Source organism: Rhododendron vialii, chromosome 12a (assembly GCF_030253575.1).
Source record: "Rhododendron vialii isolate Sample 1 chromosome 12a, ASM3025357v1".
Lineage (NCBI taxonomy): Eukaryota > Viridiplantae > Streptophyta > Magnoliopsida > Ericales > Ericaceae > Rhododendron > Rhododendron vialii.
Window position 1 is genome coordinate 23,749,642 of NC_080568.1, and position 22,495 is coordinate 23,772,136.

Here is a 22,495-nt window from a genome sequence, read left to right on the forward strand (position 1 = left end):
TTTGTACTTTTTCGATTCCTCTTCATTATGAGAAAAAAATCAAAACTCTTGATCCAAAACACTAAAAATAACTTCTTTAAAAAGAATTACATTGCAAGTTTACTTATGTCGACCAATTGAAGTCTTGTGTTTAAAGTAGATCAAGACTGGAGCAAAAGGGCACATCAAAGTGTTACTACACAAAGTGAGGTACTATCAACTTTTATAGGGACCTTTTTGTGTGTGTGTGTGGTAATTCTCATAGGGACATTGTCTCGCCTATATATTAATTACAGTATTAATTGGATTTTCCGTTAATGAACCGTGGAATTGATCTCCAAGATTAGTCGAAGTATACATAAATTGACCTGTGCAACCTGTGAACTGTGAGTTTCTTTTTGTTTGAAGAAGAACAGCGAATGCAGCAGCACACAAGCTTGCTAGTTTCGGGTTGCGAGGTTTTGGAGTTCAAACTTGGAGAGTTAGACCTCCTAATTGATTATTGTCTCATTTAAACCATCATTTTAATGTATTGACTTGGTATCTTATCAATAAAATTTTCCCCTATTTGGCAAAAAAAGACCGAGTAATAAAAAAAAACTTAGTATACAAAAGGTCCAGGTCAATTAGAGGAGGATTAAGGAGGAGAGAATAAGCAGATAAACACTATTAATTGTGCATTATGCATAACCGAAAACTTATGGCAAAGAAGTTGATCGCAAAAGCCGGTCAATTTTGGAGCAAACTATGTTGATATTACTTCTTTAAAAAAAAATGTCTCCCGTATGTGCTCACGCTAGTCATGTTAGCAGTCCTACGAGCAACATTCGTTTTCGGAAACTAATACACATGTCAGCAGTCCTGTCTTTCGTACTGTTGAGACTCTACTTATTCATTTAATTTGCTTTATGGTTAACTCTTTCATTTCCGTGAAATGATCACTCTGTCTATATATGCAAGTATAGAAACATATAGATATATCTATACCGACAGACATTACTTCTTTAAAAAAAAATGGTCTCCCGTGTGCGCTCACGCCAGTCGTGTTAGCAATCCTATCCTTAGCATTCGTTTTCGGAAACTAATACACGTGTCAGCAGTTCTGTCTTTCGTATTGTTAGACTCGATTTTATTCCTTTAATTTACTTTATACTTAACTCTTTCATTTCTGTCAAATGATATGATGTATAGAGACACTTGCCGGCATAAAGAGACATCATGTATAACAAATTGAGAGACTTTCGGCACCGTCTTATAGATATTTGGCACTGTTTTTTGGTCATTGTACTAGTGAATATACATGATGCTATTAACAAAATAATTTTTCCATATGACCGTAGCTTATTTTTCAATGAAAAAAACGATTACGAAAAGAAAACAATATTAATTGATGTGAAAAATACACCTTCTGATAAATGTTTCCGCAAAATATCTAAAAAATAGCAACCGTGCATCCAATTTTTTGCACAAGGGGGATCCTGTTAGATGGAGCAGCCGATCCGGCTGTCCATTTCGGTAATGGACGGTTCGGATCAATAGGAGTTCGGATTAAATCCGAGCCGTCGGTGTTAAAATGGACGGTTGAATTGGCCGCCCTACAGCCCCTGTAGTGTGGGCTGCACCACATGATTTCCAAATTCCAATTTTTCATTGCAGATTCCTACAATAATTTTTTTTTTTTTTTAAAGAAAAGAAAAGGCAAACACGGTGAAACATTTGATTCAAAAGATTATGTAAACATACAAAGTACTACTATAATTCAAGCAATCCTGATCCATACAAGTCCATCAAAACAAGCATATATATTAATTCTTTCAAAAAAATTCCGAGCTTTTGTCTGTTAATTAATGGTAACAAAATAGTACAAATCTAAACTCCACCAACTCATAACGAAAAGAGACAGACATAGAATACTTTTGGAAAGAATCTTTCAAAGGTTAGGATAAACGGAAACAAAGATTCACCGAGGGTCTATGTAGCGCGCTAATGCACCAAAGAAGGTAGTAATTCGTTTTAATGTGTTCTACCAACATCTTATCTTCATAATTTAAATTGTTTAATTCACGAATTTGTTGAACGTTATATTTGTACCAAAATCAATGAGATAGATTTAACTTTCAAGTTTGTTTTCTGCATCATACCAACCAACAAAATGTTATCGGATCAATCAAGTACCCAAATGGTATCACGGTTCCAAAAAAAAAAAAAAAATTTGTTACTTTGGATGATCTTGTCAAGATACTTTATAGACATGTTACACAGAACGATTCAAATCATGATGAAGAGATTGCAATAGACCTCACGAGGTGTACTACACCTCATAGTGGATCGCCGACGGATATTGTCACGTGGTATCCGCTCGGCACCCCAAAACTTCTCCTACAACACCAGTTGTAGACCGGAAAAATCTACTCCCGGCCATTTTTATTAGGCCAGACAGAAAAAGGGTAGAAAGCGACTCTTAACCTAGACAACGTGCATTGACAAGAATTTGTCGATGCAATTTTTCTCAAAGGGTGTCAAACTTCACGCACGCCTTTTTGCTCAAATTTGTACACGAAAACTAATACTACTACACGTTTTTTAATTTAGGTCCGAATCGAGATTTATCAAAAAAAAATTCATCAGAACTAGTTAGATTAACACTTTAGAAAAAAAAAAATTGAACTCTTGACCTTCTTGCTTTTGCTCCTGGCATCTAAATGCATCCCTCATGCCATGCCGTTGGGCAAAAGCCTCAACCCTTGGCCATATACGCCGTTCAAAGAACATGGATGAGACTTGATTGCAGCATGCCAGTCCAAGAACATGGATGATACTAGCATTAATTCTAGCCAACCAAACTATAATTGGTCTTGTCATTGACTTCGGGTTGGTGTTGTATAGTGAGATGCACAGCACCGTGCTGCGCACTTCTGAGCCGTCGGATCGTACATCCGACGGCTCGGATCTCATCTCGGCAATCAACAATCGAGAGCCATTCATTCCCGAGATGAGATCCGACGGCTTGGAAGTGCGCAGCACGATGCTGCGCACACCACTGCACAGCACCATCCCCGAATTCCGTCATCAGAGATAGAGAGATGGGGGTCGGAAAGCGGCAATGTTTGCACTGCATCGGGGCCGACTAATGTTCAATTTTTATTATTCGAATCGTTCAATTTGAGGTCTTAATGCGCAATTCAAAATTATCATAACTGACAAAATTCAAGTAAATCACGCATTCTTATAGATACTAAAAAAAAAAATCAAATCAAATTTGGCTCTAGAAAAGTGGACAGCTTGGTTGAGACAAGTATGATTTGACCCAATATTGGTCAATATCTGATTAACTTAATTCTTTTGCTGAACAAAAAGAATTAGGCCCCGTTCTGCTAAGAGAAATAAATATTTATTTTTTGAATTAAAAGTGATGTATTATGAAAAAATGAACTACTCGTATCTCGTAAAACGAAAAATAAGTATTTAAAAAATAAAAACCTTAGCGGGACGGAGCCGAGAAAAATTCACACATTGAAACCCATAAAAAAAATGAGGCCTCAAATCAGGAGGATCATGAAAAAGGATCAAAGGTGGGAATCCACATGAATAGAATAGAGATCATATAATGATTGAATTACACGAGAACTTCCTCATTCACTGGGGACGGTCATAAAAACGGGATTTTCACAATCTAACATTTGACCATTTGGCCATAAACTCCCATGTTCTCGTCCCTTGTCACGTAAAATTACAAAACTATCCTTGTAATCAGCCCAAGAATGCCTCATAAATAGTCGAACACAAGGGCAATTCTGCCATTCCACACTATAAAGACAGAGAATGAGACTGTTTCTGGCCGGTGGGGTGAGGGTGTTATTTCTCTTTTTTTTTTGATCGGCAGTATAATTATTTTCTCTTTAATCAATTTAAAATTATTGTGTGATGGGGTATCTCATGTCTTTCAATTATTATAATAATCAAATGATGCAAGTTGAAGGTTGGCACTTGGCAAGATTTAAAAATGACCCACCTACAAGGGAATTTAAGTTGGCGACCATAAATTAGTTGGGGAAGAGAGAGAGAGAGAGAGAGGGACATAACCTGAGTGAGACCCATTTCATCATTTCCAGCAGCTTAGAAATAGACTCCTGCTAAATTCATCTTGTTCCTTTCTTATCTTCTTCTTCTTCTTCATTTATTCATTCATCTAGAGAGAGAAAGAGAGGGGTTTTAGAGAGAGATGGGAAATTGCCAGGCAGTTGATGCAGCAGCGTTAGTGATACAACATCCGAGTGGGAGGATAGAGAGGATGTACTGGTCGATAAGTGCTAATGAGGTGATGAAGATGAACCCGGGTCACTACGTTTCTATTATCATCCCGCTGCCTAATAACAACTCCGGCGAAGACAATTCCGATGAAAAGAAGACGGTACGGTTCACCCGCGTCAAGCTTCTCCGGCCTACCGACACTCTCGTTCTTGGCCGGGCTTATCGACTCGTCACATCCGAAGGTTGGTTGCTGGCTCTGGCTCTGGCTCTGGCTCTGTTTCTCTTTTTCGCTACTGTATTGGTTTGATTGTCTTTTTCGTTCGTAGAGTTCTGAGTGTTTTTTTTATTTCAAGTTTTATTTCTGTGGTTTTTATAGAGGTTATGAAGGTGTTGAAAGCAAAGAAGCATGCGAAAATGAGGAAGAACCGATCAGAATCAGGGGGCGAGTCGAACACAGATTCGGAGAAGCGAAGTTCGAGTTGCGAGGAAGAGGGTGAAGAGTCTCAACTGCTTAAAACCACTCAGCAAAGCTCCTATCTCCAACCAGTAAGTCCTACCCGACCGGAATTTTATATGCCGCGAAACCATACGCTTAGTGAACAGTAGGATTGATCCCGGGATGAGCCGGTCCTTTGCTCCCGATTCTGAGTCATAGGGAAAAGAAAAGATGCATACTTGTGTGCATACACATGGCTAAGCCTATAATCAATCGTTTCTTCAGCCTGTTATGCAGAGGAATTTCCAACATTTTTCAGAAAACTGATTTTAGTTGGCGAATTTCGAAACTTATTTTACCAAGATTTTTTGTTGGGGGGGGGAAAAGAAAGCTTTACAAGAAACTAGCAAACCAATATGTTCAAATTCTCAAAAAGCCTTTGTCTAAAAAGTACATGTACCATAGGAATTCCTTTACCACTCACTCCTTGTAAATCTCTATCTCCTCCTCAATCTCTATCTAATGATGGTCCTTCAGCTCAACCTAGTGGGTGTTTTATGTTCACCCCAACGATGAGAGTCTATGCTCTTCCGAAATCGGCTTTCTGAAACATGTTCTAAAAAACCGATAACGTTTCTACGCTTTGGGTTTGTAGTAAAATTTTCTTTACAAAGATCAAAAGTAAACGAAAGAATGAGAGCAGGGGATCTATCCATATAATCAATTAACCGCTCACAGAACGACGCAAGAATTCCAATTTTCAAGCGACTATATGCTGATCTAGGTCATGAGTACTTACCTTAAACGGAAACTGCAGGCAACGAGACACGAGAGACATCGACAGAGGCCCGCTGGATCAACAAGTATTGCAAGGTCAAAATCATGGCGCCCTTCCTTACAAAGTATCTCTGAAGGTGGAAGCTAATGGTGGTTCTTATTAAGTACAGTATCTCCAAAGTTATAATTTCCAGAAACGAAATGGGCCTTTTAAACCTGGAAACGCAGAAACAGTAAATCCATGGAAGCCGCCATTGTGATTTCAATACTATTGCCACCGTTAGCAATGGTCGCTCCATATAGCTCAAAAGAGAAATGGATTTGACATCTTTTTCATTCTCAAGATGCAAAAAGAAGTGTTTTTTGCTTGCAAGCTTTTCAGTGTTTATGGTTGTAACCAAGTAGATAACTCAGTCAAGTATATGAAAGTTGAAATTGTTTTTTGCTTGCAAGCTTTTCAATGGTCATGGTTGTAACCAAGTAGATAACTCAGTCAAGTTAATGAAAGTGAAAGAACTTTTCTATCTAAAATAGGAAGGTTTGTCGCACAAAACATACTTTTTAAAGTATACGCACAAGAAATCATGCATCAGTTACAAACAATTCGTTTCATCACCACGGCCGAAACAAAATGATGGTGGAATCAGAAGTTCCAATATTTCCATCGGAATGCAATGGAGCACACTGAAACGCTATGACACATTAGCTTGTTTGAACACCTATCAGAAAATTCCAACACTATTTTTTCGAACAATTCCAGATTCAATCGATATTTCTCTAATATTTTCGAAACATTTAGAGGAATATTTCCTGAACATGATGGGAACAATATTTGTATGTGTGTACAAATGATGCTTGAGTGTGAAGAGATTAAGGATACTTTGAGGGAATGATCACTTGAGCGATTTCGAATTCCAAACTTCCCAATCTTCATCAACATATTTTTGAGCCCATAATAGACATGCTCGAGCAGCCACAGAGGGTCTAGGAAGTTTCTTCTCATTCAGTGCAACAAACATCTCTGTGAAAGGCTCCACCAATAATGTCCCAGGTCCACCGTACTCTTTATGCAGGAATTCTCTGAATACCTGAATTCCACAAAAGAAGCTAATTATTGAAACAAATTTTTGCAAGAGAAGTTTTCATTAAAAAAAAAATCAAATCATTTATCATTGGAATAAAGCATAACATATAGGTCCCATAACCAGACAGTGCCAGCATCTGGGCACGTAAGTTAAAACCAGCTTGATGAAAGCTGTCTCAATGTCACTATTTGCTCTAGTGAACGGTCAGGATTTATTTATTTTTCTTTTGGGGGTTCAGGAGACAATCATTGGGTTATTTCGGTCAAGGGCAAATCAGATCTTTTTTAAAATGAAAAAAACAAAAACAAACAGATAGACATTTTCCATATAACCTTTACTGCACTTGACGACAAGAATCTGAAATGGGGAGTAGCAATTAGGTTAACAAAATGGGGAGGATTAACAGAATCTATACTGTGGGATGGGACTCACATAGATGATGTGCTGTAAGTGCACAGGTTAAACGTTTTCTGCGATCAATTGCATCACTCTGACAAGGACTATGCTTGGAAATGGATATCATTTATCCTTTGTGCATCATGTGAAGTACAAAAAATACAATGATATCATATACTACTTGCTGGAAAATGAAGAAGATGCAAAGTCTTTATTTTAGTGTCAGATTCTGGCAAGCGTCTTTTAGAAAACCTAAATTCCTCATATTAATTTATGTAACTATTCCTACTCATACTTTAGCTTGCAATATGGCTACCTTTCAATACCAAAGAACAGCTTCAGTGTCGTTGAAGTTCAAGCTCGGTACTTTTAAATCCATTTGTCGTACTAGATAGAGTCCATGAAAGAAAATTTATCTAAACTAACAAGGCGATCCAGATTTATCACTGCTAGACTGCTTACCGAAAATCTTGCTTCTACAGCCATCAGAATACCGCATTCATCATCTTATTCAAGTGAAAGGTACTGTAGTTCCCTATTGGCTTTCCTTTGTCTACATTCTTAATACTTCCAAACCAAAGGTATGCCTATTGCCAATACCAGCGCCCCCCTCAGTAATCCCCATCCACCCCTCCTCCACTCAAAAAGAACCATAAAAAGTAAAACAAAAGGGCTGATTCTATCAGTTGCCAGCATTTCTATAACTAACGTGGCCCAGGAGTGCAAATGATTGTCTGCCATTTCAGCCTTCCAGAATCTGTGCTTCTACAATAAACTACAATAAACTCTGTTGTTTTATTGACTCTGTAAGTTATTAGAACATGGTGATGAGACTTCATTATTTAACAGCCGAGACTTCCGTGCTGCTACCTATCTATTTGCAGCTGAATAAAAACTAGTATGCATTTTTCTTCAAGAATTTGATATCTCAATGACCATACATGTTTGACAAAACTCTGGTGACAAAAGTGACATCTACGTAACTCAGCTCAAGTATCTTAAGGGATAAATAATCTCACAAGTTTGTGATCAAATCTGAGCAACTTTGATACTTTGAAGGTAATTAAGACATGCCAACCTATAACACTGCAGGAAAACAAAGAAAGTACATCAACCAAAGCAACTTATGCTTAATACTTATGCAACTCATAGCAACTTATGCTTAATGCTTATGCAACTCATGCCTAAGGTCAAATCTCCTTCTATTCGTGATTATAGGCCTATTTCATGTTGCAATGTGGTATATAAATGCATCACTAAGGTTTTAGCAAACAGATTGCAACCCATTTTGCCTTGTTTAATCAATCAGGCTCAATCTGCTTTTGCTAAAGGTCATTCAATTGTTAATAATGTGCTTTTGATGCAAGAACTGGTTAGAGGATATCATAGAGATGATAAGGATCCTAGGTGTGCTATCAAGATAGATTTGATGAAGGCCTATGATTCTGTGGATTGGATTTTCCTTTTCAATACCATGCAAGCTATGGGTTTCCCTTCTAGGTTCACCTACTGGGTTCAGCAATGTGTGTGCTCAGCCAAGTTTTCTGTGGTCATCAATGGGTCTTTGGAAGGGTATTTTCAGGGTAAGATGGGTTTGAGACAAGGGGACCCTATTTCTCCCCATCTGTTTCTCATAGTTATGGAGGCTTTTACTGCTCTCTTGCATTATAGAGTGAATCAAAGCCCCTTTAGCTACCACCCCAAGTGCAGGAGCATCAATCTTACCCATCTGGTTTTTGCAGATGATTTATTCATCCTTCGTGGAGCTTCAACGGTTTCTTTTCAGCTTATTAAACAATTACTAGATGACTTCTACAGTTCTACTCCTATTCTGGTCTCAAGCCTAACATGAACAAGTGTTCTGTTTTTTATGCTGGGGTTCTAGAGGGTGATAAGGCTGTTTTGCGGGATATCCTCCCTATTCCTGAGGCCCATCTTCCTGTCAAATACTTGGGTGTTCCCCTGTTAGTTGCAGGGAGCTCCTAAAATGGTGCCGCTCCCACCTTGGGAGCCCGCTTTTGCTCTCCTAACTAAGGAGATTGACGGAAGCCTGCTCCCATCGAGATGGGAGCTCGCTCCTTACAAAGATGGGAGCTTTTGTATGATATTTGTATAGAAAACCAGGAATTTATCACTTGGCTTTATTAATTGGTCTTTGATGAACTCAGATATCTAGCCTAACTCATGATATCTTGAAAAGAAAATCATACCACTAGCCCATTTCTTACACTTATGGAGGACTTGGCCCGTATTTTTACTTCCTAAATTATTGTACTTTTATAGTGGACTACTCTATGATATATTATTTTCATAATATATGTACACGCTCCTCTCACGCTCCCAACCTTGGGAGCTTCTATATTCCCTCGCTCCCCCGCTCCCGCCCCCGCTTCTGCTCCCGCACCCGTTCCCGCTTCGTGCAACTAAGGTTCTCTTATTTCTACAAGGCAAAAAGTTGCTGACTGTTTGGTTCTGAAAGAGAAAATATTGAGAAGAATCCATAGTTGGTCTGCTAGTACATTGACTTATGGGGGGAGGGCTTAAAGGATTCAGTCTGTTCTCTTCAGTATTCAGGTCTATTGGAGCTCAATTTTTGTTATCCCTAGCAAAACAATCAAAGAAATTGAGAGCACTTTGATGGCCTTCCTTTGGTCAGGGTTTGAGATGAAACATTCTGCTGATAAGGTTTCTTGGGATCAGGTTTGTAGTCCAAAGGAGGAGGGAGGTTTGGGTTTCACGAGACTTAAGGAATGGAATAAAGCAACGATGCTTAGGCATATCTGGGCCCTTTGTAACAAGGCAGATACCCTGTGGGTAAAGTGGATTCACTCATACTTCATTAAGGGACACTGTTTGTGGTCCATGCACATTCCTAGTGATTCTTCAAGGACAATGAGAAAGTTGTTGAACCTCAGAAGTGAGGCTCAGCCTCTGATTCAGTACTTGATTGGCAATGGACAAGGTACCTTTCTTTGGCTTGAAAACTGGCATCCTCTTGGACCTCTTTTTAATAATTTGGTGAGAATATTGTATATAATCTTGGTAGATCTTTGCACTCTAAAGTCTCCACGATTATTCATGAAGGGGTGTGGAGGTGGCCTAGACAAAGGAATAGGGCCACTCAGTTTATCATAGAACATTCACCTGTTGATTTTAAACCAATTTGTGATAGGCTGGATTCAGTTGTGTGGCTCCCTCATCCAGCTGGTTTTACGGTGTCTTTTGCTTGGGAGGCGATTAGGATTAAACTTCCTATCCAGCCATGGTCAAGCATAGTTTGGTATAGTAAAAATATGCCTCGCTGAGCGTTCATTCTGTGGCTAGCTGTGCTTCAGAGACTAAGTACAAAGGATAGGTTATTGAGCTGGGGGATGAATGTAGAGGATGGTTGTGTTCTCTGTAACAATGGCCAAGATTCTCATGGACATCTATTTTTTCAATGTGCTTTTTCTCAATCAGTTTGGGGTGCAATTTGGCAACGATGTTTTGCTGCTCAAATCCCTTCTTCCTTACCTGATATGATTGCTTGGTATATCCAGAATGCTAAAACGGTCTGGTTTTAAGTGCTGGCTTTTGAAGAGTGTGCTAGCTGCTTGTGTCTACAACTTGTGAATAGAACGTAATCAACGGATTTTTCAGCACAAGTTTTCTCATCTTGATCAGGTTATACTCAAGACTGTAACTTCTATTCGGGACTTAGTGCACTCGAAGAGGGGTGTCAAACAATCCCAAAAGAACATGGAGTTGTGTTGCAGTTGGGGGCTCTCAAATAGGATTTTTGCTCCTCCTGTTTTGTATAGGCAGAATCTGTAAAAAATAGGAAGTCCTTTCAGTGTTTTTGGTATTGTTCCTTTATTTTCTCTAGTGGTTCTATGAGGTTTTGTCTCAGGTGCCTTAGGAGTTTTGTTATTTCGGGGTTATGCCCCTTAGAGTTGTAAATGAGTTTGTGCTTTATAAAAGGAATGTGCTTATCCAAAAAAAAAAAAAAAAAACTCATACCACAGATTTTGACAAAAAAATCAATTTCTCACAGACCTTGTTTGTTCCGAGGAAAAATAGTTCCAAACTAAAACACACGAAAGTGTTTTAAAAATAGCTACCACTAACAATCCATAAGTATCCATATCCAGCATTTCTTCACAAACTAATAAACGAGTTTCAAGCACGAGAAGGAAACAAATGAGTGCATTAGTTGCTAAAGAACTAGTTTCCAGCTCATAATCCCTAAACAATGCAGAAAGCAAAGATCCAGCTTCAAATGTTGCATCAATAGTGTCAAGAGGATGATACTTTCTTTCAGAAATTTTATCAAGCAGAAACAGCTCAAATTGCACCGAAAAGGATTGCTTAATTGATTTATTAGATCCTTCACAAGAGTAGCTAGTTGGACACATCATAAAGTCATAATCTTTCTCTTGTTAGTCATGACACTTTGGTAACAGCACATGTATCATTAATGAACACATCCCTTTTGTTTTTCCCCCTTTGTTCCTTCAAGTTAAATGCTCCCCTCTTGGTAACAAACTATTAACGGTTCAAATTTCTCAATAGAAAGCAGATTTCATCACAGATTGTCAATATAAATAATCTTCAAATTTCAAAATCAGTAATGTGGTTTACCTCCGCACAAACATTCACAATCATTTCGAGGTCATCCCCAAATGCCTCCTCGTCCTTGGATAGCTTCCTCAGTATCTCTTCCCTGAATTTCTTGGTTTCCTGTTGTACCCCAAAATATATCATTTACACACACAATGACTATACAATTATGAAGCACGGATAATTCCAGATGTGAGAGAGAGTGAGAGAGAGTAGTTAGTTACAGCGACTGCGAATTCGGGGATAGGGTCGGGATAAACGTATTTGGGAGGCTGTGTCGCCTGTAGAGGGTTTGACTTTGGGGATGCCCCCCTTGTTGAGACGGGTTTTGAAGGGAGAGAAACCGTTGAGTAAGGATGGCCTAGGATAACGCAGGAGGCGCGCAGGATAGAGGCACTACTCGAGCCTTGGTTTTTGGCGGGAATTGCTCGGGAAGTGGAGGTGATGATGAGAGAGGAGGTGCACAGAGCCATGATTCAGTGACGTTCGCTACTCTCCCTCCGGAGTGATTTTTCAGTGCCAACTGGGCATATCTTACGTGGTGTTTGTTCAGCGCATCTGAGCTATCCAATACATTTTTGGACGGTTTGAATTGAAACCCTTTTTTTCCTCTCATACAACATTTTCTTTCTCCTTTTTCTCTATCCAAATCTGAGTCGCTCAAATACGCAATGGACATCTCAAATGCACGAGCGGGTACCACGTGTTACCAGCTCGGCACCGAAAATTTTTCCCTACGAGAGGGGTGTGTATGTTAAGACGCATACGCACCAATGCCATACATGAACCAGAACCTGATGGGCTAAATATCAAGCCCAAGCCCATAGAAAAATGGACCAGCTTGTAAATGAAATCGTTTTCTATGGGCCAACCCAAGTGCTGGACTTATTTGTTCATGGCCCAGCCCAGAAGTTTCTCAAATTGCTGTGGTCTTTTCCTTATTCCAAGCCTCTTTCAAAATTGAAAAAAGAAGAAGATACACATGGTTAATTGGGATACTGTTTGTAGAAGCAAACGTTGTGGTGGTCTTGGCATTATAAAGGCAGGTGCTACTAATAGAGCCCTATTGTCTAAACTGGGTTGGAGAGTTTCTACTTTCTACTGAACATGATTCACCTTGGATCCAACTTCTTCACAAGAAGTATCTGAAAGGGCAATACTCTCAGAAATTAGGCCTGCCCATAAGAAAGCCTCTCATGTGTGGAAAAGTATCATAAAAACTAGAGATATTGTTTTGAAGGATCTTAAATGGATTGTTGGTGATGGACAGGACATATCTTTTTGGCATGACTGGTGGTGTGGTACTAGTACGCTTGTTGAGATGCATCCTGGTGATCATGTGGAGTCATCAAAAGTGGCCGACTTTATTTCTGAATCCAAAGATTGGGAAAAAATTTCAGTGCCGAGTGGGTACCACGTGGTGCCCTCTCGCGCATTTGAGCCGGCCATCATGTGTTTGAACGGCTCAAATTTGGAGAGAGAAAGTGTTGGGGTGAGAGGAGAAAGGAGAGAGAGGGCTGTTCAAGGGGCTCAAAATGATCCAACAACAAGGGATGGATGCTATAGATGTGGAGTCGGACTCAGCCACGGCTATTGATTTGATTATTGGGGAACCACCTCAGAATTCATCCCATACAGTGCTCATCAAAAAATGTAAAACCCTCATGGATATTATAGAATGCACCTTGAGGCACACGCTTAAAGAGGGAGATAAGGTGGCAGATAGGCTTGCCAACATGAGAGTAGATCAAGAGGACCATATGGTGTTGCGCATTATCCCCGGATGACATTATCTCACTCCTAGAGGCGGATATGAGAGGAGTGATTTTTGAGAGAGTGTAGTTGTTTTTTTTTTTTTTACTTTGTACCAAAAAAAAAGCCTCTTTCAAATTTAACAAGATGGATTTGTCGATGACTTTTTCACTCCACTTTCTTGTAAAGGGACTCCGACAAAATTTTCATGTAATATTGACTCGTTGAATTACAAAATAGATTCAAAGTGTTCCAATTACGAGTATTAGACATCCAAGCACACGCAGTGTGGGTGCAAGTTGTATTGTGTGAAAGAAAGAACGTGTGAGATCTAAGATGTGTGAGGACAAATTGATGAAAAGAAAATTAGGGAATCAAAAATTTTTTTTCCAAGCAATTTTTTTTAGGGGTTAAAACGATAGTTTAGGAAATTAAATTGTGAATCAGCTTTTCAAATGATGTTCTCTTTAGACACGATTTTCGTATTCTTTGTGAACCTTGCAATTATTTCTACGATTGCGTGTGGAACTGGAGGGGCTCGAAAGCACAATCAGTGTTGAAAAGTGGATCATTAGTTCCCTTTTAAAAGGAATCTTGCAGTTTAATCCTGTAATCTCAATAAAAATAAATTAAAGATCGGATCAAACACCTACGCGTATCAAATTGAGCTGATTTTTAACAAGCCCATTCAAAATATTATTGAACGGCTCAAATTATCCTAATGGGACCTGGAGTGGGCCCCACGTGCCTGGCAGTGCACACCCGATCGGTTGTCCATAGGATTTCCGAATTTATTACTACACGGTATTTTATATGCACGTGTCCAACAGGACAATAGTTTTGCACTTCTATAGATGGAAGTTCTTTGTCAAATAATCCTTCAAAATTTCTTTCGCTTCCGCTCTTAATCCTCGCTTTACACTCGCGTTATCAATCTTTGCACTCGCAAACTTTTGTTGTTTTCCGGGGTTTTTAGGAAAAACTTTCACGCTCGCACACCTATACTCGCCCGCCCATTATCTGACTTAGGATAGAACCACAACTCTACATCAGAGAATTAAATTAAGTTGACTATTAAGCGCACCAACCAAAGAAAAAAAACACAGAGAGAGAGAGAGAGAGAGAGAGAGAGAGAGAGAGAGAGAGAGAAGTGTTTTGTGGTTGTATATTTTTTGAAAGTAATGTGAAATGGGCAGTGTTAATTTGTAGTATTAATCTGACGAAGAAAGTAGTGGCAGTTTATAAAAGCGATTTCGGCTTTGCATTAGCTAAAAGTATAATTAGTTTATACTACTACGTACTTCCAAAGTATTGATGCCTGCTTGCTGTATTTAGGAGTATTCAATGTTGTTTCTATAGTGCATGCCATGTAAGCTCCAAAATTAGTCTCCCTGATTTATTCCTACACCATTTGAATATAGTATCTTTTTGTCTTTTATTGTCTGTCGTCTTGTCTTCTTCACAAATGTAATAAACATTGAAAAAAAAAAAAGGACTTGCTTGACAGTACTATATATATATATATGTATGTATGTCATCTAATTAACATTAATCACCCCTCGATCCACTTAGATAAAAGAATCTTTATACATTACCAATGAATTAACAATGATCGACACAGCGTTTGTAATGAGATTAAATTCATCTAATAAGACGTACATCCATTTGGACTCATCGCAAGCTACAAGCAAAATTGATGTCTGATATTTCGGATGCCTGAAGCAAACTGAAAAAAGGGATTTTAATTTTTAGATTTTATAGAAGCTAAAGACGTTAACTTTTTTATCCCTTAACTTATAAGGGCTAGCCCTTGTCACAAGTATCCAATAAGCATCGTTATCGGTAAGAGTTGACTAGAAAATCCATCTCAAAATACATGATCATATAATAGACATTATTGATGGAGGAAGAAATATCTTGTTATCGGTAAGAGTTGACTAGAAAATCCATCTCAAAATACATGATCATATAATAGACATTATTGACGGAGGAAGAAATATCTGGTACGTAAAGATGTTTTACCCTCACCACATGATGCATGTTTCTTTACCCAAATGTGACCGTGAAACAAACTTTCGGCTAAACGGCAACTTCTATCCCTTTTTCTTTTCACCTGCGCGCATAGCTAGCAAGACATGTGAAAAAATCTTTATTGCTTTATTCATGTCCTTCAATTTGTTTCACCATTTTTGGTTCGACACTACTTTTTGAAATCACTTGCTTAGCCTTAATTAAATTCCACCGCGTGTAGTTCATGATAAAAAGGTTTTGTCTCTGTTCTCATTATGCTGCCTACCGGCGTCTCTGCAAAACGGCCAATTTGGTCGTTCATCTCGACACGAATGATTCAGATTGAATATGAACGCATACAAATCTGAATCGTCAATGTATTGAGAACAACAAGTGGCCCATTTGGGGGGGGGGGGGAGATAAGGGCCTTGGGGACATAATTAATCCTAGCCCACTCTTATTTGGTGTTCGATTTCTTCTCTTTTGGGACCCGAACTGCTTATCCAGCAGGTAACTCACCTTACTCGACAATAAGATTATCTGGGTGGGCGTAATTACCGGTGTACCCCTAAAACCCCTCCAAAACCTTTTTGCATTCTCATTCCAAGGGACATGCAATTAAATTGGTTCTTACATTATTTTTTATGCATCACTCTTATCCATTCATTTCAACTGAGTACCAAATCAGCCCTTAATCAATCCCCCCTTCTTAATTAATTCCCCCATGTAACATATCTATCTGTTATTCACCCTTCTTCCGTATTGCCAAAATCTTATCCACCCGCCAAAGTATGTCGTACGGGTTCACACTTACATATTGATATACATGTATTTTGTGGAGGGTTATATATACATATGTATACTGATGATTGATGAGATGACTCATTTGTCTCCACTCCTTGGAATGGAGGTCCAGCAATGCACTATCGGAAAAAGCAATAAAGACAAACACGCTCCCCCGCTCCCTCGATATATCCAATCCCCACCCCATCTTACCCTAGCTATAGGCCTGTACCTAGCTGTGTCTATATATATATATATATATATATATATATATAGAGAGAGAGAGAGAGAGAGAGAGAGAGAGAGGTTGTTGCTATCTCTATTCTCTCTTTTCAACTTCTTTTGGTTATTGGTATCCAAAGAAGAAAAAATGGGAGTTGAAAAGAGAAAAATGGGGCTCCCCTTGGCTAAAGATGGCCCTTTTTTTCCGCAACCGATCTATTCAAATCCTGTCCGCTTTTATTGCGTTCAAGTTAAAAACAAATGTATTGACAGCACCGCCAATATTATTGGTGACGAATTTCGTTTTGCTTTTCAATTGTTGGAAAGGTTTTTTAATTAGTACCATGTCTACTACTGTGCGGTTTAGAATCGATTGCAGCGATTGATGCATATCAAGAATCGGGCGATGCAAAACGCAACAATACTGTAGCGATATAGCGAACCAGCTGGTACTTGAGTGTGTCTTTCTTTCCCATTTGTTTTATGGTATCGAGAGCCCAAACAAAAATGTCATAGACACTTTACTTAGAGGCACATCAACTATTCCCCCTCACATACAGGTGTGTTTCGCTGGAGCAGAACACACCTATATGTGAGAGGGGTGTGGAGCGGGACACACTTGTATGTGAGAGAGGTGTGGTTGATGTGCCCCTAAGGTGATCCGAGGCCAAAATAGTATTGCTCGAACTTTGCCTTAGGAATATTGTGCCACCATGGATCAGGGTTATTATAGCAAGGTGTGTTGGGACAAGAACATATTGAATCGATTGCTTAATAAGAAAATCAGAATGGCAGTCAGAGATTGAAAGTTTCATCAAAACACATTAGCTTGAAGAAAATTCTTATCACTTTATGACTTTGACGATGAATGTGCACCAATCGTATAACCACCAATTTGCGATAAATTAACTTGATTAATACTACCAAAGTTTTAATTTGCGGGTTACTAACTTGACGAGCTCAACAAAATAAGCAATTTCGATCAAGACGTAGAAAACTAATTATACTCCTCCGAATTAACAAAAGGGTAAAAATCATGCTGTGTCTTGGGAACAACAGGTGGCCCTGGCCGTACGTATAGCAGCTAGCCAGGATGAATGCATCATTGAAGAGACAAATTTTTGATCCTTGTACAAGGTGGGCACAAAAACTAACAAGATTTTCATTGAATTCCTTTCACTTTTTCCTTTTTTCTTGTTTAAAAAATAAATCTTGACATGGGATGGGGACAGCACTGATCAGTCCATGGACTTCTTGTTGAGAGTGGTGGTGGCGGTGGTGTGCTCTTGTTGCTGTCTTGCATTCTGCATAAAATCACAAATCTCTGTAAAAATAAAGAATCATTCTATCTTTTGAACTCTTTAGCCCAAGGGGCCTCTTAGCTTTTACAGAAACCCCACGAGGTTTAAAAGCTGAAAATTTAATGGATCCCTCTTTTTTCTTTCCTCTTTTTACATGGCCACAAAGTTTATTTAGATTCATCTTAAAAAAAAAGAAAAAAAAGAATAAGGGTGAGTTTCTCAAAGTTGAAATTCTCTTTCAAAAAAAAAATTAAATAAAAATAAGGGTGAGTTTCTCCTGAAAAGTTTGTCTACAGCTTAAAGACTTTTAGACAAACTATTTTCGCCAAAAGAACTTTTAGTTAGTTCATGTAGACAATGACCTGTCTCAGAAGTCGTGTTTTTTTTAACTTTAGTCCGTTTAGACAATATGAAAGACCCGACCTAAGTAAAAGAGCAAGAATCTGCTCCCTACACCACTCTACAGCCCTACCTTTTATTTGAAGACAAAATATAAAAAATGTATTCTTGGCTTTTGGAATTATACTTAGGATTCCCTCCACTTTGAAGAGCATTTTAGTTTTAGAATAAAGAGAAATAGGGGCCCTCTGGAATTATTATTATTTTTGAAATATTTCTTTTAAGTGTCATTTCCTCACACTAGCTTGGGACGTCCTGGAATTTCAAGCGTGTAGTCTTTCATTTTCTCCTAGTGGTGCCAGATTTGGACCTGTTGAGATTGAGTTTTACTGTAACTTCAACAGATTGAGTTTTAGTGTAACTAACAGTCCAGTCCACGATTATTACCACCCAACAAATAATCTTTTGTGATAGTATTATTATTACTGAAATATATGTGATATGAGTACTACCCGTTAATGATAACCTAAGATAGCTTTGTATCATGTAGCATTCATGATAAGGGTATACTGGTGGGTACCGATTGCTTACAATGATCCAAATTTTCCGTAGATTTCATCAGATATCTTTGATCGCGAAATGAGGCCATGACCCCTCATCACGTCATCATGAGACATGATTGGCGATTCATCGATTGATATTTGTATCAGCTTCGCTTCATATATAGTCACGATTATATGCTCTATCCGTTGCAATTTATTTGTCTGATATTGGAATTTCAACTTGTTATGGAAAGAAAATGATCATTGAAAAACTTTGGATTTTTAAAATTACCCTTCACTTGTTGGCATTGACTGATAGAATACTTTCTCCAATGTGTAATGTCTTAAAAGAGAGAGGGCACTATATAAAACTTATAAATCAAATCAACTTAAATATGGAGAAGTCAAGAGGCATTTGGCCCAACGGTATCAAAGGCACACTTATGGTGGACAGAAGATGCTACCGAGCAGCATCTCTGCAAAGCGGTGTCAAGTGGCCGATTCGGTCGTTCATCTTGGCACGAACAACTCGGATTGAATCTGAGCGCATATAAATCTGAGTAGTCGATTGCTCGATTAAGATCCGAGTCGTCAATTGTCATGATGAACGGCCAAATCGGCTGCTCTGCACCCGCTTTGCAGGGGGTGCTTGGTAGCATCCTCATTTCCGCACTTATGTGCCATGAGAGAAAAAATGTCAAGAGTTCAACTCGTCCAATGTGGTAATCTAACAATACAATTTTGCAAACAAACACCCCCCTATCCCTCCCCCCCCCCCCTTCCTAAATATGGAGTAATTATTAGGTACTCCGGGAGTATTGCCACGTGGTACTCTCTATCACTTTACAGCCACACATTTTTGTGGGGTCATATACTTAGTGGTAGATCCCACATGAATATGTGGTTGTAAAGTGGTAAGGAGTATCACGTGGCCGTACTCCCGAAATACCTAATAATTACACATCAAAGATAAATCAACAATAGCAGGAGAATATACGCAGGTTTAAACCACCGAAAAATACTAAGAAAATAAATATATGTTTTAAATTAAGCCCCGTTGTGTTGTGGCTTACGTCTATAGTGAGTCTAATCTACACAATTAAATTTTCAAGACTATTTCCCATTTTATGTTCCCGCTACCCAATTTAGTTGTCTACTTTTTGAATATGATCAATGTTTGGAAATTTTCCTACATATTTAGGTGTAATTATTAGGTACTCCAGAAGTACCACCACGTGATACTCCTCTTTGACCCGTCCTTTTATATTTATCAATCTTTATTGATTCTACAATTTCAATAATATAAATCATATACGATGTTGTGGAAAATAATTTCATAATCGAAACTCTAAAATTCATAAATTTTTTGAATAAAGACAAAAATAAGTCATAAAGACAATCATTTTTTTTATACTTATTTTGTCTTTTTGGAAAAAATTATGAGTTTCGATTATAATTTTTTACTTTTTCGATTCTTCTTGTCGAACGAATTAATCAATAAGTCACAAAAATTTGACACAAAATTAATAAATGCAAAAAAAAAAAAAATTTGACTTTTTAATTCAAAACTAACCTAATCTCGAGAAGTTAGTACTTTTAATTTCCAAAAGTTAGTACTAATCTCCATAAGTATTAGTACTTTTAATTTTCAAAAGTTAATTAGTACTAATCTCCGTCCCTAGCACCATGTGTCCACCAAACCCCAGTAATCTCCAGAAGATATTAATTAGTACTTTTAATTTCTTCCACGCGCGGCTAATGTCCCATTGTTTGTCTCCTTTATGTTTAACTATTAATCCCATCTTTTTTGTCTAATTTCAGTCATGGGGGGTGGGCTATAGCCTGATTTGAATATCCTTCGGTTGTTGATCAAGACCAAACAAACCCACATTTTGGCCAACGTCAACTTTTTTTTATGATGGTTTGCCCCCAAGCCGTTTGGCCAAGTGGGCACGAGAAAAATAATAAGTGGTTGTCCTTCACGAAATCGCATATTCGGATTTCACGGATGCCAAACATTCCTTACCTTGGGACCACTATAGGGTTTGCTCGATCGTTAATTTCAAGGCCTCAAAATTAGTCAAAGTGCGCGCAAGCTGGTCCGGACATCCGGTTCGGAAATAAACAACGTAATGATTGTTGCTCTAATTAATTGATGAAATGGTCCAAATCTTTCATGGCTCGCCCAATTATCTAGGCTAATTACGAAATATCTTCTAATCAATTTATTAAAAAAAAGGGGCTGCGCATAGGGTTATAGATTCTTTCATACTAATATCCAAAATCTAGTGGATTCCAACACTTTAGGCTGTGGGAACCACAATATTGTTGGAGCATAAAAGACATCAATAAAGTGAATATCGATGTTTATATTCCATGAGGGAGAAGTCCTAATTAATATATATATATATCAATGTCGATGGCCTAATTGTCTTGTTTGCAACCCGGAATTCACTCCAATCTAGTGGTCCTTCTGAAGGGTCCAATTATGTGTTTTATGACCTCAAAATATTGATCATATACACATGCATACATTACAGACTTGTTAATATTATATATCTAGCTTTAAGTAGCATCAAAAAGACAACTCTTATACGCGGTTTTCATTTTTTTTATCTTAATGAAAATCGCGACTGTGGAGTACTATTTCACATTGGTGACCGTATTTTTGGATCAGTCTCACTAGATCACTAAATCGCTTAGCTCACGCTTAATTCACATTGGTGATCATATTATGGGATCAGTCTCACTAAATCACTAAATCGCAAGCCAATGCGAGCTAGGTAGCCCGTATATCACTCTCTCAGGTAAAGATGAAGGGGAAGGATAGATCGGAAATAGGTAAAAGATCAAGTCAGAAGTAGAGCTTACGCGGAATCCTAGACAGAACAGGTTAAGCATACTTTATCTCTCACGCGAACAGATAATTAAGGACTGATAGTGACTTTTGGCGAAAGACGATTAGAGATGACTAAAGCCTTTTCTTACTTTATTAGAAGTCCCTTGACTTGATAGCTAGCCATCGACCTAAGACCTCAACAAGTATTATACGATGTTCCATATTTGATAAAAATCGCAAGCATTTTATTAAAAATACCTAGATATTTGATCTCGGTCGCCATCGTCTTCTTCTTTGAAGAGCTGATACTATTGACAGCCTAATAGACTGTCAATAAATTTAAAGAAAGTGACACAAACATATAAACTTCAATACACTTACTGATGCACTTTCAAAATTCACATTATTCAATACACTTGAAACCTAATGACTGCTATTTTTTAGAAAGTGTATCCCACCGCTCCATTTCATCACTCTCTTTACCGTTTTCAATCTCACCGACGGTCCAGATTTTAAAAGTCATGTTGTGGACAGTCTAGAAGAGGTTTTTTAGAATTCAGACGATTGATTGTCCAGATGGACGATGAGATTGAGCGCTGTAGTGGGGGGAGTGGTAGAACAGAGCGATGAGGATAGTACTGTTGGCTATTTTTAGCATTTTCGTACTATAATAATATTGGAACGAGTACAAGAAGAAGAGGTGAAGCATTTATTACAGGCTAGCAGTACGTTGCTACAAAAGTTTGTGACTTCCTTCAAATAATCAAGGTGGTCCACTAATATGACAAGTCGACAACACGAAGCTTACAACATTCATCTGGAGTACGTACAGACTGGATGCAGCTAGCATGCATGCAGTACTGCATGGTGGTCATAAGATCGAGTAATCCCACGAGACATTGGCACAGTGCCACACGGGACACGCTAACATATTTCTCTAGCTCCCACACATTTTTGTGAGGTTAATGCACTTTAACATTGAACCCCACATAAAGTGTCGGACACCACATGGCACCGCCCTGCACTACCCCAAGACCATGGAAGTAGTGCATGTCTAAATTGCATTGTTTACCTTTGACACACCATATCAAGTGCCATACTTCTACGGACAGTATGGTTAGGTAATAAAAAACAAAAGTAAACCAAATGTCGGGGATTTAGGGCTAAATGACAATGAACTAAAA

At 38.4% G+C, this 22,495-nt stretch overlaps 2 protein-coding genes across 2 annotated transcripts; one reads left to right on the top strand and one right to left on the bottom strand.

The window, feature by feature from the left end:
* The first annotated feature begins 3,949 nt into the window (after window positions 1-3,949).
* Window positions 3,950-5,974, top strand: LOC131310098 (uncharacterized). The gene is made up of 3 exons (XM_058336909.1): window positions 3,950-4,472; window positions 4,607-4,776; window positions 5,484-5,974. The coding sequence occupies exons 1-3, from the start codon at window positions 4,202-4,204 to the stop codon at window positions 5,589-5,591; spliced, it is 549 nt and encodes a 182-aa protein (XP_058192892.1). The 5' UTR covers window positions 3,950-4,201; the 3' UTR covers window positions 5,592-5,974.
* Window positions 5,975-5,982: 8 nt separating this feature from the next.
* On the bottom strand, window positions 5,983-12,277 carry LOC131310099 (protein PLASTID REDOX INSENSITIVE 2, chloroplastic-like). Its single transcript, XM_058336910.1, has 4 exons — window positions 12,262-12,277; window positions 11,748-12,021; window positions 11,545-11,643; window positions 5,983-6,531 (listed from the first exon to the last, which is right to left on the bottom strand). Exons 2-4 carry the CDS (start codon window positions 11,994-11,996, stop codon window positions 6,337-6,339), a joined length of 543 nt encoding a protein of 180 aa, XP_058192893.1. The 5' UTR covers window positions 11,997-12,021; window positions 12,262-12,277; the 3' UTR covers window positions 5,983-6,336.
* Between the last annotated feature and the right edge of the window lie 10,218 nt (window positions 12,278-22,495).

What these genes read in the sequence shown, in the direction of transcription:
- LOC131310098 (XM_058336909.1), top strand. Translation starts at nt 4,202, where the DNA reads ATGGGAAATTGCCAGGCAGTTGATGCAGCAGCGTTAGTGATACAACAT. An exon ending in TCGACTCGTCACATCCGAAG is followed by an intron (nt 4,473 to 4,606) that starts GTTGGTTGCTGG and finishes TGGTTTTTATAG; the next exon opens with AGGTTATGAAGGTGTTGAAA. An exon ending in AAAGCTCCTATCTCCAACCA is followed by an intron (nt 4,777 to 5,483) that starts GTAAGTCCTACC and finishes CGGAAACTGCAG; the next exon opens with GCAACGAGACACGAGAGACA.
- LOC131310099 (XM_058336910.1), bottom strand. Translation starts at nt 11,996, where the DNA reads ATGGCTCTGTGCACCTCCTCTCTCATCATCACCTCCACTTCCCGAGCA. An exon ending in TCCCCGAATTCGCAGTCGCT is followed by an intron (nt 11,644 to 11,747) that starts GTAACTAACTAC and finishes GGGGTACAACAG; the next exon opens with GAAACCAAGAAATTCAGGGA. An exon ending in TTGTGAATGTTTGTGCGGAG is followed by an intron (nt 6,532 to 11,544) that starts GTAAACCACATT and finishes TGTGGAATTCAG; the next exon opens with GTATTCAGAGAATTCCTGCA.